We start from the raw sequence: 14,783 nt of genomic DNA, 5'->3' as shown, positions 1-14,783 counted from the left end.
GTGCATTGGAGCCTCCATACCAGGCGGTGACCCAACCAGTCAGAATGCTCTCCACTGGACATCTGTAGAAATTTGCAAGCGTCTTTGGTGATACAGAATCTCCTCAAACTCCTAAGGAAGTAGAGGCGCTGGCGTGCTTTCCTCGTGATTGCATCAACAGGAGCAACAGATTGTATAAAGGGTGGAACAAGAGCTGGCAAGCGATGGGTGAATGCAGGGGAGGGGGTGATGGGCAGTTGGGGGAGGGCAGAGTGGTAATAGTGACTGGGAGGTGGTAGCTGGAGGTGACAAAGGGCAAAACGTTGTCCATCCCACAAGGAATGGGAGTGCGGATTGCCAAGAGGCTGAATTCCCTTTGAAGTACACTTCTGACGGAACTGGGAGGGAGCGCTGGCAGGAATCCATTCCATTTTGGCGTTTTATAAACGATTAGAGGCGGGGGAGTCTGTGCATTACTCATTTATTCCATAACATTTCCCTATCTGCAAACACAATGGAACATACCCAGGCGCTCCGAACGGTAACTCGAAAAAGACCCGGCGGAAAATGAACTACACAGGGTCTATTTTTTTAAAAAAAAGAGGATTTGCGGTTTTTTACGAGCCGGAAACAGGTAGAGGAGGGAAGACAAACCGCCTCTCTATGTCACGGGCTCTAGGCTCAAGAGATGCACTGAAAATACATCGAGGTCGTTGATAGGAAGTGCAAAGTTACTGAGCGGTGTGCGATAGGCGATGCGATGAGGAATGAGAGGTGAAGAAGTCGCTCTCTGGATTAAAACTCAAAGAGTCGACAAGGAGCAACCCTCTGCCTGCCCCTCGGGAAGTAGAAGAATCAGAGATAGCTGCATTAATTGGGTGAACTGTGAGTTAATCCAAAGGCACATTCTACGGACACTTCGCAATTAAACCGGACAATCAGTCGCCGGATGACCCAGGCCACGTTGGAAGTAATCGAGTCGAGGCCATCGCTGTGAGGACCGTGACCGGGCGATTACAGGGTGAATGCATCGCCCGTTGTTTTAAACTTGTCGACTTCTTTCTACAGACCGCCGGAGTACGGGACAACCTCGCGCGAAATTGCTCCACGCCAAACCAGCAAGATTAACGAACCCTCCCCGTCCTGGGGATTTGCAGCAAACTGGATCTCGCCTGGAAGAATCTGAGATGAATTTTCTCATTTGGGGGTAAAAGGTGATGTGGAAGGTCCCGCTGTTGTGGCGGTTGGCATTTGCAGAATAATAAAAAAAAGTTCAAGGCCAGGTTGAGGGAGAACGGACGGCGCAGCGCTCCAGCGACGCGGGTTCGATCCTGACCTCGGGTACTGTCCGTGCGGAGTTTGCACGTTCTCCCTGTGACCGCGGTTGACGGGTTGGTGGGTTAACTGGCCACAGTAAATTAACCCCTAGTGTGCGGGGGGGGGGGGGGGGTGTAGAATCTGGAGGGAGGGGGAGTTGATGGGAAAGGAGGCGGGGGTGGTATAGGACTAACATCAATGGGTGCTTGATGGTCGGCAGGGACTGGGTGGGCCGAAGGGCCTGTTTCAGCGAGGGAGGGAGGGAATGGCATCCGTTGCCCTTGAGATTGTGGGTCTCCTGCTGTCGGTGAGCGGGCTGGTCTGCGCTCTCCTGAGCTGCGCGCTGCCCCTGTGGAAGGTGCCGGCTTTCCAAGGGGGGAACATGGTGACAGCTCTGCAGACGTGGGAGGGCCTGTGGATGGACTGCGTCTGGCAGAGCACCGGCGAGCTGGTCTGCAGTACCTTCGACTCCGTCCTGATCCTGAGCGGGCAGCTGCAGGCGGCCAGGGCGCTGACAACCACAGCGGCCGCGCTGGCGGCTGTGGGCATCCTGCTGACCATCCCCGGCGCCGGCTGGACCACGCTCATCCGCTGGCTGACCTGCAAGGTCCGCATCACCTCGGCCGCCGGCTTCATCTTCCTGCTGACCGGTGTCCTGCAGCTCGTCCCCGTCTCCACCACTGCCAGCGGCATCGTCAGTGACTTCTACAGCGAGTCCACCCCCGAGCAGGCCAAGAAAGAACTGGGACCTTCCTTATACCTCGGCATGGCCGCCGGGATCCTCTTCATCGCCGGCGGTTGCTCCTTGTGGGTCTCCTGTTACATGCGGAGAGGACAAGACACGTGTCCAGTGCTTTACACCCCAGGTCACGCAGACGCCATTCAAAGCCAGTATGTCTAGGGAATGGCTCGGAGATCGGAAGGGACGGGTAACAGAGGCTTCGACACCCTCTGTTGTAAAACTCGTTAGAATCGCGCTCTGCTTTATTTTAATTTGCAAATGTTCCTTTAGTAACAACAATGGAATTAATGTGGGATTAATGTAAGTGGGAGGTTTATGGCCGTAGAGTCACACAGCCAATTTGCCCATGCCGACTCTGTTGCCCAGTGAGCGAGTCCCATCTGCCCACGTTTGGCCCACTTGCCCTCTTTGGTCGTTGCGCCGAAGAGCCTGTTTCTCTCTCTCTCTCTATGACTCTAACGGGTCATTTTTATAACTGGACAATAATCAAAACGTGATCTTGACGATTTCAGTCCATCGATCCCATCCCTAATTTTTCCTGTAGCCTATTAGAACATCGAACATTGCAGGACAGTACGGGCCCTTCGGCCCACGATGTTGTGCCGACCTCTTAAACTACTCTAAGATCTATCTAACCCTTCCCTCCCACATAGCCCTCTATCATCCATGTGGCTATCTAATAGTCTCTTAAATGTCCCTAATGTATCTGCCTCTATCAGCACCCCTGACAGCGCGTTCCACGCACCCACCACTCTCTGTGTAAAAAACTTAACCCTGACATCCCCCTTATACCTTCCTCCAATCACCTTAAAATTATGTTCCCTCGTGTTAGCCATTGTCGCCCTGGGAAAAAGTCTCTGACTGTCCACTCGATCTATGCCTCTTATCATCTTGTACACCTCCATCGAGTCATCCTCCTCTCCAAAGAGAAAAGCCCTAAATCGCTCAACCTATGCTCATAATGACTTGTGGTTGCCTTTAATATTGTATTACCCATCAGCAGAAAGATCCGATGAGAATCCGTACTACACTAGAGTGGGAAATATGAGGGTGGCTGATCAAGTAAAAGAGGGAGGAAGGAAGCTCACAGATTAGGGCTCACCAGCATTCAACAACTGGGGAAGGAAGGTGAGAACACAGGTAAGGCTGGAACTGGAAGAGGTCCAAGACCTCAAAGGGTTGTAGGGCTGAGCTGGTCACAGAGAAATGATTATTTTTTAAAAATGTGGCTTTGATGGACTGGGGGAAAATAAAATAGTTAGAAAATCTGGGACTGTAGTTTTTATGTCAAGCATGACACCAAAGGCCTGAGCTGGTCATTGGTCACCATGATGACAAAGATACTATATTGTTGTAAAAACCCACCTGGTTCATCAGAAATCTGCCAACCTTACCTGGCTGGACTTAATGTGACTCCAGATCCACCAATGTGTGTTTGACTGTGATGTAGAACGTCCTTCTGAAAGGGCCTGGCAAGTCCTTCAGTACAAGGGAACTTGCAGTGGGTAGTGAATGCCAGTACTGCCCAGATCCTGACAACAGAATAAATAACACAGCGAGGTGCTGTGTGTCGATAGGTGACAGCTGAGCCCGAGATCCTTCAGGCTGGAGACTCGAGTAGAACCTGGGGCTTGTGTATTTTCAATATTGGGTATGCATGGGAATAGGTAGCTTTAGGAGCAGGGGTTGGCTTGGGAGGAGATCGTGATAATATTTGGGCTCTCAACACATGCGTATGTGAAGAAGTTCAGCTAAACAGGAATTTTGGCAAAAGCACGTCTGCATTATTTTAAAATAAATGAGCAAGATTTTCTTTTACACGTTAAGTGGTTAGGGTTTGGAATGCACTCCTAGGGAGAAGCAGAGGCAGATAGATTAAGTAGCAGAAAGAAATAGCAAGGTTATGGGAGAGAGCGGGGAAATAAGACAAACTGGATTGCTCTCACACTGAGCCAGTATAGACTTGATGAGCTGAATGGCCTCCTGCTGTGCTGTAACCATTTTGTGAAATATTTAATCTCGACACATAATCTTTAATTCTGAAAACTGTTGTTTAATCAATGCAATCAATGGAAATAAATTAAACTAAATGTATTCCAACAAAGAAAAGATGTCTCACTGATGTTGTGTTTGACCATCTCATTCTTAAACCATTGCTACTACGGGAGCAGGTAGATTCCTTCATCAAGGTTTTGCCTTCGCCACAGTATCCCCACCCTACCCTTATGTTGTGGCTGTTGAACTAAATGCCGATTGTTTGAGAAAGGAAGTACACTCCCAACGATTCTACCGCAGTGGAGTTTTGTTTTCATGACCCAGAGTTAACCTCCAAGTCCAAGTGCACACAAACAAATCTAACTGGTGACTATTGTATGTAAAGTTTCTTTAAAATGGAACCCAATGTTTGGATCTGATTTAAGAATATTCTGAATATATTACTATACATTCCTTGTAAGGAAATTCAGCATGTCCTCGATGACCCTCACCAATTTTTACAGATGCACCATAGGATGCATCCTATCCAGATGCATCACAGCTTGGTGAGGCAACTGCTCAGGAAATTGCAGAGAGTTGTGAACACAGCCCAGGCTATCACGAAAACCAGACACCCCTCCATTGAGTCTGCACTTCCTGCTGCCTCAGGAAAGTGGCCAACATAATCAAGGACCGGACATTCTCTCTTCTCCTCCCCATCCATTGGGCAGAAGATACAAAAGCTTGAGAACACGTACCACCAGGCTCAGGGACAGCTTCTATCCCACTGTTATCTGATTCTTGAATGGACCTCTTGTACAATAAGATGAAATCTTGATCTCTCAGTCTTCCTCATCATGGTCCTTTGCACCTTATTGTCTACCTGCACCGCACTTTCTCTGTAACTGTAGCACAATATTCTGCTTTCTGCTATTGTCTTTTCCTTTGGTACTACCTTGAATGTATTGATGTTTGGAATGACCTGCCTGGATGGCAGGCAAACAAAAGACTTTACTGTATCTCCGTACAGGTGATAATAATAAACTAATTACCCATAATTAATGAACAATAAAGCACAGCTTGTCTCCACTTTCTTTATACTTATTGGGTGTGATTGGCAAGGGGAGCATTTATTGCCCGCCCCTACCCATCCTTGAGAAGGTGGGGGGGAGCCGCCTCCTTGACTCGCTACTGTCCGTCTTGTTGTCCCTCCTCCTCCTCCTCCGCTGAAGGTTCTCACACTTCTAGGGGAGCATTTCCACCATCAGTTCATCAGTACATTGCCAGCACGGATCCCGCTTCCAGACCCAGGTCTGTGTTAATTTGCTTAATCAATCTTAGCAATCAAAATAAAAATCAGCTCGGGTTTGTACACCTGACTGCCATCTTATAATGACACAGAAGAAGGTCAATCGGCCCATCAGGTCCATGCTAGCTTCTGCCGAGCAATCCAATTTTACCCCCCCCCCACCTTTCCCCTGTACACCAGCAAATTATTCTCTCTCACACATACCCATTGATTCTTTTTGCCATTAACCTGCACTAGGGAGCAATTTGCAACACCCACCCAATCCACCAGCATGTCATGCGGGAGGAAATCAGAGAACTTGGGGGAACCTCACATGATCACAGGGAAAACATGCAAACTCTGCACAGACAGCACCCAGGCCAAAGTCAAGGTCAAAGTCGAGCTTATTGTCACATGCACAAGTACATGTATGCACAGGTGCAATGAAAAACTTACTTGCAACAGCAAGATTTTTTTATTGGTCACATGTACATCGAAACACACAGTGAAATGCATCTTTTACATAGAGTGTTCTGGGGACGGCCCGCAAGTGTTGCCACGCTTCCGGCGCCAACATAGCATGCCCACAACTTCCTAACCTGTGGGAGGAAACCGGAGCACCCGGAGGAAACCCACGCAGACACGGGGAGAACATACAAACTCCTTACAGACAGTGGCAGGAATTAAACCTGGGTTGCTGGCGCTGTAATTGTGTTATGCTAACCGCTACACTACTGAAAATCAATTTCCTCACTTTATTCGGCTTAACACCAGTTCCCCACTGACCACCAAAGAGACAGATATCCACTTTGCATCAAAGGTCCCAGCAGTAAGCTTAGGACCACAGTGGAGAGACAGTCTGAACATGATAGGCCAAATGGCCTCCCCCTGATAACAGTAACCATGAAACAACCAGACAGACAAAAAGCAAACCCATCTGGTTCACTAAAGTTCTTCCTTCAGCTTGTACGTGACTCCAGACCTACCAACGTAGAAGACTCGTAACTGCCTTCTCAATTAAAGGGGCAATTAAGGATGGGCAATAAATTGGTAGTGATGTCCATTTACTGTGAACAAATAAAAAAAGAGCTCATTTTTCAATCCTATTCCTCTAGAATGGAACCATTGAGATTTATTTGCATTTTAGTGTAGTGTGTATGTTGCCTTCAGTTCTCTTCAACCACATTTAGACACGTTCCCAAGGCATAAGAAGCCTTCTTCCTCCTCCTATAGTTTACATATTTATTCTCTGATTCACCGGCAGGAATGGTTTTATCCAAAATGCAGATGGAAGGCTTTGAATAAGCCGAATAAAGTAAGGACATTGATTTTACTAACAGTTCTTGGTTGAGACCATCACTAGATTTGGCCTCAGATCACTGATCTCTATTTGTTTTGTTTCCACAGAAAAGCCACAGCATAGAAGGCTGTTCAGCCCATCTCATCTGTACTGGCCCTGTGTAAGAACAATATAGCTACTCCCACTTCCCTGCCCCATCCCCAGAGTCCTGGAAATTCTTCTCTCTCAGATACATATCTAGATCTGTTTTGGACACAATTGAACCTGCCTTCACTAACACACTGGCAGTGCACTTCAGACCCCAGCCACTCACTGCATTTAAAAAAAATCATAGAACATAGAACAGGACAGCACAGGAACAGGCACTTTGGCCATGGTAGGGCACTGAGGTGTGTGGTAGAACAAAAGGGACCTGAGAATACAGATCCATAATTTCTTGAAAATGGCATCACAGGTAGATAGGGTCATAAAGAGAGCTTTTGACACATTAGCCTTCATAAATCAGGGCACTGAGTACAGGAGTTGGGGATGTTATGTTGAAATTGTACAAGACATTGGTGAGGCTGAATGTAGAGTATTGTGTGCATTTCTGGTCACCTACCTACAGGAAAGATATCACTAAGCTTGAAAGAGAGCAGAGAAGATTTTCATGGATGTTGCCAGGACTTGAGGACCTGAGTTACAGGGAAAGGTTGAATAGGTTAGGACTTTATCCCATGGAGCGCAGGAGAATGAGGGGAGATCTTATAGAGGTATACAAAATTATGAGGGGTACAGATAGGGTGAATGCATGCAGGCTTTTTGCTGTTAGGTTGGGTGAAACAAGAACTAGAGGACATAGGTTTAGGGTGAAAGGTGAAATATTTAAGGGAAATCTGAGGGGGAACTTCTTTACTCAGAGGGTAGTGTGAGTGTGGAACGAGCTGCCAGTGGACGTGGTAGACACGGGTTCAATTGTAACATTTAAGAGAAGTTTGCATAGGTACATGGATGGGAGGGGTTTGGAGGGATATGATTCAGGTGCAGGTAGATGGGACTAGGCATAAAACCATGCTGGCGTGGACTAGATGGGCCGAAGGGCCTGTTTAGTGTTGAACATGATGCCAATTTAACCTGCACATCTACCTGTATGTGGTCCATACCCCTCAATCCCCTGCCTGTTCATGTGGTTGTCTAAATGCCCCTTAAGCATTGCTACTGGATCTGCTTCCACCACTCTCCCCGGCAGCATGTTCCAGGCACCTACCACTCTCTGTGTAACAAACGTATGACGTAAATCTTCCTTAAACTTTCCCCCCCTCACCTTAAAGCTGTGCCCTCTAGTGTTTGACGTTTCCACCCAGGGAACAAGACTCTGTCTACGATGCCTTGTGTCACTTCTGATTCTTTCGATGATCGCCTCCGTCCTCTGTGCCCTGGTGCTCCACCAATGGGAACAGTTGTTCTCCATCCACTCTGTCAATTCCCTTCACCAATCGCCTCTAAGGAGAACAAACCCAGCTTCTCCAGGCTATCACATGAGTTAAATCAGTTTGGCAAACCCCTTCTGCACCCTCTCTGAAGCCTTCGCATCCTTCCTAAAGTGCAGAACCCAGAACTGGACACAATACTCCAGCAGAGGCCGAACAAGTCTTCAGAGGCTCATCTTTGCTTCCTCCCTCTTGTCCTCCGTGCATCTATTTATAAAACCCAGGATCCACTCTCCCAACCTGCCTGGCCACTTTCACCAAACGACACACATAACACACCCAGAGATCTCCGAACTTTGAAAATCGTGTTTCTGGTTTTAAACTCAGTGAACTCTGGTTTTAAGCATGGTAACAGGCCCTTCCGGCCCAACAAGTCCACGCCGCCCATTTAAGCTTGTTAACCTACTAACCCGTACATCTTTGGAACGTGGGAGGAAACCCGAGCACCTGGAGGAAACCCACACAGACATGGGGAGAACGTACAAACTCCTTACAGACAGTGATGGGAATTGAACCCCGAACGCTGGCGCTGTAATAGTGTCGCACTAACTGCTACGCTACTGTGCCACCCTACCTGGATGTAACCTTTCACACTTCTCAGGGTGGAATTTCACTTGAGCAGGTCGATAGGGTTGTTCAGAAGGCGTATGGTGTGTTGGCCTTCATTAGTCAGGGTACTGCGTTCAAGAGCCGTGAGGTGATGTTGCAGCTCTATAGAACTCTGGACAGACCACACTTATGTGGAGTATTGTGTTCAGTTCTGGTCGCCTCATTATAGGAAGGATGTGGAAGCTTTAGAGAGGGTGCAGAGGAGATTTACCAGGATGCTGCCTGGATTGGAGAGCATGTCTTATGAGGATAGGTTGAGTGAGCTAGGGCTTTTCTCTTTGGAGAGGAGGATGAGAGGTGACTTGAGAGAGGTGTACAAGATGATATGAGGCATAGATTAAGTGGAGAGTCAGAGACTTTTTCCCAGGGCAACAATGGCTAACATGAGGGTCATAATTTTACGGTGATTGGAGGATGATATAAGGGGGATATCTGGGGTAAGTTTTTTACACAGAGAGTGGTGGGTGCATGGAATGCACTGCCGGCAGAGGTTGTGGGGGCAGATACATTAGGGACATTTAAGACACTCTTAGATAGACACATGAATGATAGAAAAATGGAGGGCTATGTGGGAGGGAAGGGTTAGATAGATCTTAGAGCAGGATAAAATGTCGGCACAGCATTGTGGGCCAAAGGGCCTGTACTGTGCTGTAATATTCTATGTTCTAAACCAGCCGTGTGCAAATGGTGCAGCTGTTGCTCTGTTTGGCCAGGAACATATTTCCTGGGGGTAGAGTGTGCAAAGACCCAGAGGTTGTGTGTGGCTGTCAAGAGTCGAACATGGGGCAACTCTTCAGAAAACTCTGCTATTGTTGCCCTGGGTGCTGCTGTGCAGTGTGTTAGCAGTGTACTCTGTGTAAGACCCCTCTCAGCTTTGCATTTATAAACTTTTATTTACTGTGGTCTTATATCATGCTTCCAAAGTTGTACATAAAACATCGTCGATGCAATAAACAGGAGTACTTGCATTTTAGTGAATTGTTCAGTTCCACAAAACTGAGCAAATGGCATGCATTATCTAATGTTCGTGCATTTAAGGTGAGAGGGGTTAGGTTCAGAACAGACGTGAGGGGTACGTTTTTTACTGAGAGAGTGGTGGATGCCTGGAATGAGTTGCCTGATAGGGTGGTGGAGGCAAATTCATTGGGGGCTTTTAAGAGGGGCTTGGATGGGCACATGAGTGAGAGGAAAATAGAGGGATATGGGCATTCTGTAGGTAGGAGGGAATAGCTATGTCAGCACAACATTGTGGGCTGAAGGGCCTGTTCTGTGCTGTACTGTTCTATGTTCTGATCATTTAGTCTAATCACAGAATTACACAGGACAGGAGGTGTTGTGCTTGCGGTGACTTCTTAATCAATAAATCCGACTTTTTGAGCCATTCCCCATTTCATCACCAATATTTTGTTTCTCCTGGGATTTATCCAATTTCTTGTACTTAAGAGTCATAGAGTACTACAGCATGGAAACAGGCCCTTCGGCCCAACTGGTCCGTGCTGACCACAGCATCCTCCCTGCTAGTACCAGTTGCCCGCGCTCGGCCCATAACCCTCCAAGCCCCTCCCCTTCATGCACCTATCCAAATGCCTCTTAAATGTTGCCTCAACCACATCCTCTGGCAGCTCATTCCAGGTATTTACTTAGAACGACACAGGATGGGTCCATGCCAGTTCCTCAGGGAGCAATCCCATCAGTCCCATTCCCTCTGTCCCTACATTCCCGTATCCCTGGTAATTGGTTTATCATTGTCACATGTACCGAGGTACAGTGAGAAACTTTGTTTTGCATGCCGTCCATACAGATCATTTCACCACATCAGTACATCGAGGTAGCACAAGGGAAAAGCAATAACAGAACGCAGAGTAAAGTGTTACAGTCCCTTACAGCTACTCCTCTGTTAATTATTCTCTCTCACACATGCCCATCAACTCTCTTTTGATTCTTTCTAGAAGTCTGCTCTGGAGGTAATTCACAGCAGCCCGTTAATCTAACAGCACATCGTCAGGATGTGGGAGGAAAATGGGGGAAGCACATGCAGTCGTGGAGAGAAGGTGCAAACTCCATGTCGATGGTACCAGAGGTGAGGATCGAATGTAGGTCCTCAGAGCTGGAAGACAGCAGCACTAACTGCTGCACCAGGTTGCCCATCATTTCTGGGAGTCATTTCCATCAACTGTTTAGCCGGAATATTCCTGATAATAGTACTTTCAGCACGGTTCTCCAGGAGAATTCTGACAGGGTGTGATCGTGTATTGGTTAGGCTAGTAGACTAATAGAATTGTGAACTGCTGCTTTAGATATGCAAGTTCAAGTTCCACCATGACAGAGTAGAAACTTAAATTTAAATATTTAAATAAATTTTATTCAAAATAAGCTGGTCTCATTAAGATTAACTAACACACTACCCAACTGTTGTAAAATCATATCTAGTTCACTAACGTCTTTCAAGGAGGGAATCTGCTATCGTTAGCCCTATATAGAAATGTGTACAGGGAAAATTAACAGGGGAAGGGGATTGGTCTGTGAGCTGGCAGAGACTCGATGGGCCAAAATGGTTGTAGGGAAACCTAGACCCACGAAAGGGATTGACTCTTAACTGCCGCTTCAGTCTGGGGGCAATTAGGGATGGCAATACCATCCACATGAGTAAAATTAAAAAGGGTATTGATTTTCCTTTGCCTCTGCCTCCTTCTCAATGTGCTTCAGTTCTCTTTCACTTTTAGAGCAGTTAGCATACGAGTTGAAACGACTGCACTGACTGAACAAGTAGTGGTGTCCAACCTGACTTCAGGTGATGTTTGACCACCATTCTTCTAGCAGATTTGGGCAGAGTGAAATGGGTCGGTTGGTGGTACCCCATGGATTATCAGCGGTGCTGAGTTTTTCCCATCAGTGTTCAAACCTGGGTTAAAAAGTGGAAAGACTCTGCCTTTGAAAGCATGGGTGAAAGTATGGAGATGGTTCATGTTGTCAGCATTGTAAAATGACACCTGCCCACCCTTGTGGTCCAGGTACACTCCAATTTTGCAGGGTTTCACACGAGGGGTGAGGGGAGTCCTTGGGGAGGTGAGGGCAACATAAGAATTTCCATATACAAGGCATATGATATAATATCCCGTCTCTGGTTTCATGTTGATTCTCCCCTTCCTGTCAGCTGATTCAAGGACCACACCTAACTCCCAACAAGTCTTGGTTCCCACCTCCACCTCCCAGTAGTGTTTCTCTGACTCGAACCCCTTTGATCCCAGGACACAAGCCCTGTGATCAAACCTCTCCGGAGTGTCAGGGAGCTCCTTCCGCTGCTCTCCCAGTCTCACGCTGGTGTGATCCTCAGACAGGATGAGATGAGAATGGGCTGTGTTCGGATCCAGAGTCAGGGAGGCGGGAGCTGGCAGAAAAATAATTAAATTAACACAGTGAGTGGTTTATGTTTCTGCTGCAATTGATTCCAACGTAAAATATAGAAACATAGAACAGTACAGCACAGGGATAGGCCCTTCAGCCCACGATGTGCTGAACTAATTAAATGCATAACTAAACTAAACCCTTCTGCCCACACAATGTCCTAATCCCTACATTCTCTGTACAATCATGTGCCTATCTAAGAGCCTCATAAGCGCCACTATCGTATCTGACTCCACCACCATCCCCAGCAGCGCATTCCAGACACCCACCGCTCTCTGTGTAAAGAACTTGCCCTACACACCTCCTTTGAACATACCCCCTCTCACAAATGCATGCCCTCTGGTATTAGACATTTCAAACCTGGGGAAAGGATTCTGATTGCCTATCCTATCTGTGCCTCTCATAATCTTAGAAACCTCTATCAGGTCTCCCCTCAGCCTCTGCTGCTCCAGAGAAAACAACCCAAGTTTATCCAACCTCTCCTTATAGCAGGCGCGGTAGTGTAGCAGTTAGCGTAACGCTATTACAGCACCAGAGACCCGGGTTCAATTCTGGCTGCTGTCTGCAAAGAGTTTGTACATTCTCCCCGTGTCTGCGTGGGTTTCCTCCGGGCGCTCCGGTTTCCTCCCATGTTCCAAAGACGTATGGGCTAGGAAGTTGTGGGCATGCTATGTTGGCACCAGAAGCGTGGCGACACTTGCTGGCTGCCCCCAGAACACGCTACGCAAATAATGCATTTCACTGTGTGTTTTGATGTACATGTGACTGATAAAGAAATCTGATCTTATACCCTGCAATCCAGGCAGCATCCTGGTAAACCTCTTCTGCACCCTATCCAAAGCCTCCACCTCCTTCCTATGATGGGGCGACTAGAATTGAAAGCAATACTCCACAGGGTTTTATTAAGCTGCAACATAACTTTCTGACTCTTGAACTCAATTCCTCAACTAATAAAGGCAAGCATGCCATACAACTTCTTTACCACCCTGTCAACCTGCACAACCACTTTCAGGGAGCTATGGACAATATTGGAGCAGGAGGCACGGCAGTGCAGCAGGTAAGTGCTGCTGTCTCTCAGCTCCAAGCAACAGGGTTCAATCCCGACATCGGGACCTGTTTGTGTGGAGCTTCCACGTTCTCCCTGTGACTGTGTGGGCTTCTCCCGGGTGCTGCGGTTTCCTCCCACATTTCAAAGGCGTGCCGGTAGGCGCATTGGCTGCTGTATTTTACCCCTTAGTGTAGGTTGGTGGCCAAATAGAATGCAAGGGAGTTGATGGGCTTGTGAGAGAGGTTAAGCTGCAGGGCCATGGGGAAATAAGGAAAGGGGGAACAGGACTGCTGGGAGCTAGCTAGCATGAGCCGAATGGGCTGAATGGCCTCCCCTTACATCATAGTATGTAATTCAGGATGGGATGCAGGGAATTCCCAGGATTTTTGATGCTTTAAAATGTTAATGGTTTTTTCCCTGCTATTTACTGCATACTTTCCTCTTAAATTTGACCGCCCAAAGTGCTACATCTCATAATTGTCTGGATTAAACTCCATCTGCCATTTCTCTGCCCATATTTCCAACTGATCTCTATCCTGCCATATCCTTTGACAACTCCGTCAATTTTTGTGACAGCTACAAACTTACTAATCAGCCCATCTACCTTTTTGTCCAGGTCACAAACAACAGAGGTCCCAGCACCAAGCCCTGTGAAAAACCACTGCTCACAAACCACCAGTCAGAATAACACCCCTTTACCACGACCCGTCTTCTATGGCCAAGTCAATTTTGAATTCAGGATGCATCGGGATAACCCACTGCAGTTAACCAAGTTATCTGAATCCATCCAGTCTCCCGCCCTTGGCTCAATCCAGTCTGATCTATTATACCCAGTGAATCAGCTGCAAATAGCTGCCCTTCACATTCTTCAATAGCCCCAAGTCTCAGTTATTCCCCTGATCGTTTCTCATCTGTGTGCTGCCTCTTAATTGCATCACCCAAACACAAATCATCAGATTCCACTCTATGAGACACAGTTCCACCTTGTGGCACGGTAGTGTAGCGGTTAGCGTAATACTATTACAGCGCCAGCGACCTGGGTTCAATTCCAGCTGCTGCCTGTAAGGAGTTTGTATGTTCTCCCTGTGTCTGCGTGGGTTTCCTCCCACATTCCAAAGGTGTACAGGTTAGGAGCTGTGGGCATGCTATGTTGGCACCGGAAGAGAGGCGACATTTGCGGGCTGCCCCCAGAACACGCTACACAAAAGATGCATTTCACTGTGTGTTTTGATGTACATGTGACTAATAAATAAATAACTAATATCTCTCCCTTGACCCCTCCATTAGAAGTAAACTATCCAGCAAGTTCATCTACGCAAAGATTGGGGAAAATTACGTCATTACTGTTGGCTCAAGCCCATTACGCTACAAGCATTTCCATTAATCTCCTTAGCAACCGAAGCTGAGCCAAGCCATTTGCAAACTTTAGTGCTGTATTTGGTCACTGAGACAAGCCTCCTACCACATGCAGTGAGACCGAGACAATATTCAGACATGGGCTGATGTGGTGATCAACATCAAGAGAGAGTCTTGTCATCCACCCCTGAGCATTGACTTTGAACCACTGCAGTGTGTTTGGTGAAGGTGACCCCACAATGCTGTTAGGGAGAGAGTCAGAATGTAGAACATACAACAGGAACAGGCCCTTTGGT

The 14,783-nt window shown here is 47.4% G+C and overlaps 2 protein-coding genes across 2 annotated transcripts in view; one reads left to right on the top strand and one right to left on the bottom strand.

The window, feature by feature from the left end:
• Positions 1 to 1,491: 1,491 nt before the first annotated feature.
• Positions 1,492 to 5,031, top strand: LOC127586018 (claudin-3-like). The gene has a single exon (XM_052043790.1). It carries the CDS (start codon positions 1,562 to 1,564, stop codon positions 2,195 to 2,197), a length of 636 nt encoding a protein of 211 aa, XP_051899750.1. The 5' UTR covers positions 1,492 to 1,561; the 3' UTR covers positions 2,198 to 5,031.
• Positions 5,032 to 5,739: 708 nt separating this feature from the next.
• Positions 5,740 to 14,783, bottom strand: part of LOC127585825 (uncharacterized) — a 54,344-nt gene continuing 45,300 nt past the window's right edge. Inside the window, exon 17 of the mRNA XM_052043522.1 lies at positions 5,740 to 12,066. Within this exon, the coding sequence (XP_051899482.1) occupies positions 11,492 to 12,066 (575 nt within the window). The 3' untranslated portion in view covers positions 5,740 to 11,491. The remainder of the gene's footprint in view (positions 12,067 to 14,783) is intronic.

Source organism: Pristis pectinata, chromosome 34, assembly GCF_009764475.1.
Source record: "Pristis pectinata isolate sPriPec2 chromosome 34, sPriPec2.1.pri, whole genome shotgun sequence".
Taxonomy (NCBI): Eukaryota; Metazoa; Chordata; class Chondrichthyes; order Rhinopristiformes; family Pristidae; genus Pristis; species Pristis pectinata.
This window is presented reverse-complemented; position numbering and strand designations above follow the sequence as displayed.

Excerpts from the sequence above, each read along its gene's own strand:
- LOC127586018 (XM_052043790.1), top strand. The coding sequence starts at position 1,562 with ATGGCATCCGTTGCCCTTGAGATTGTGGGTCTCCTGCTGTCGGTGAGC.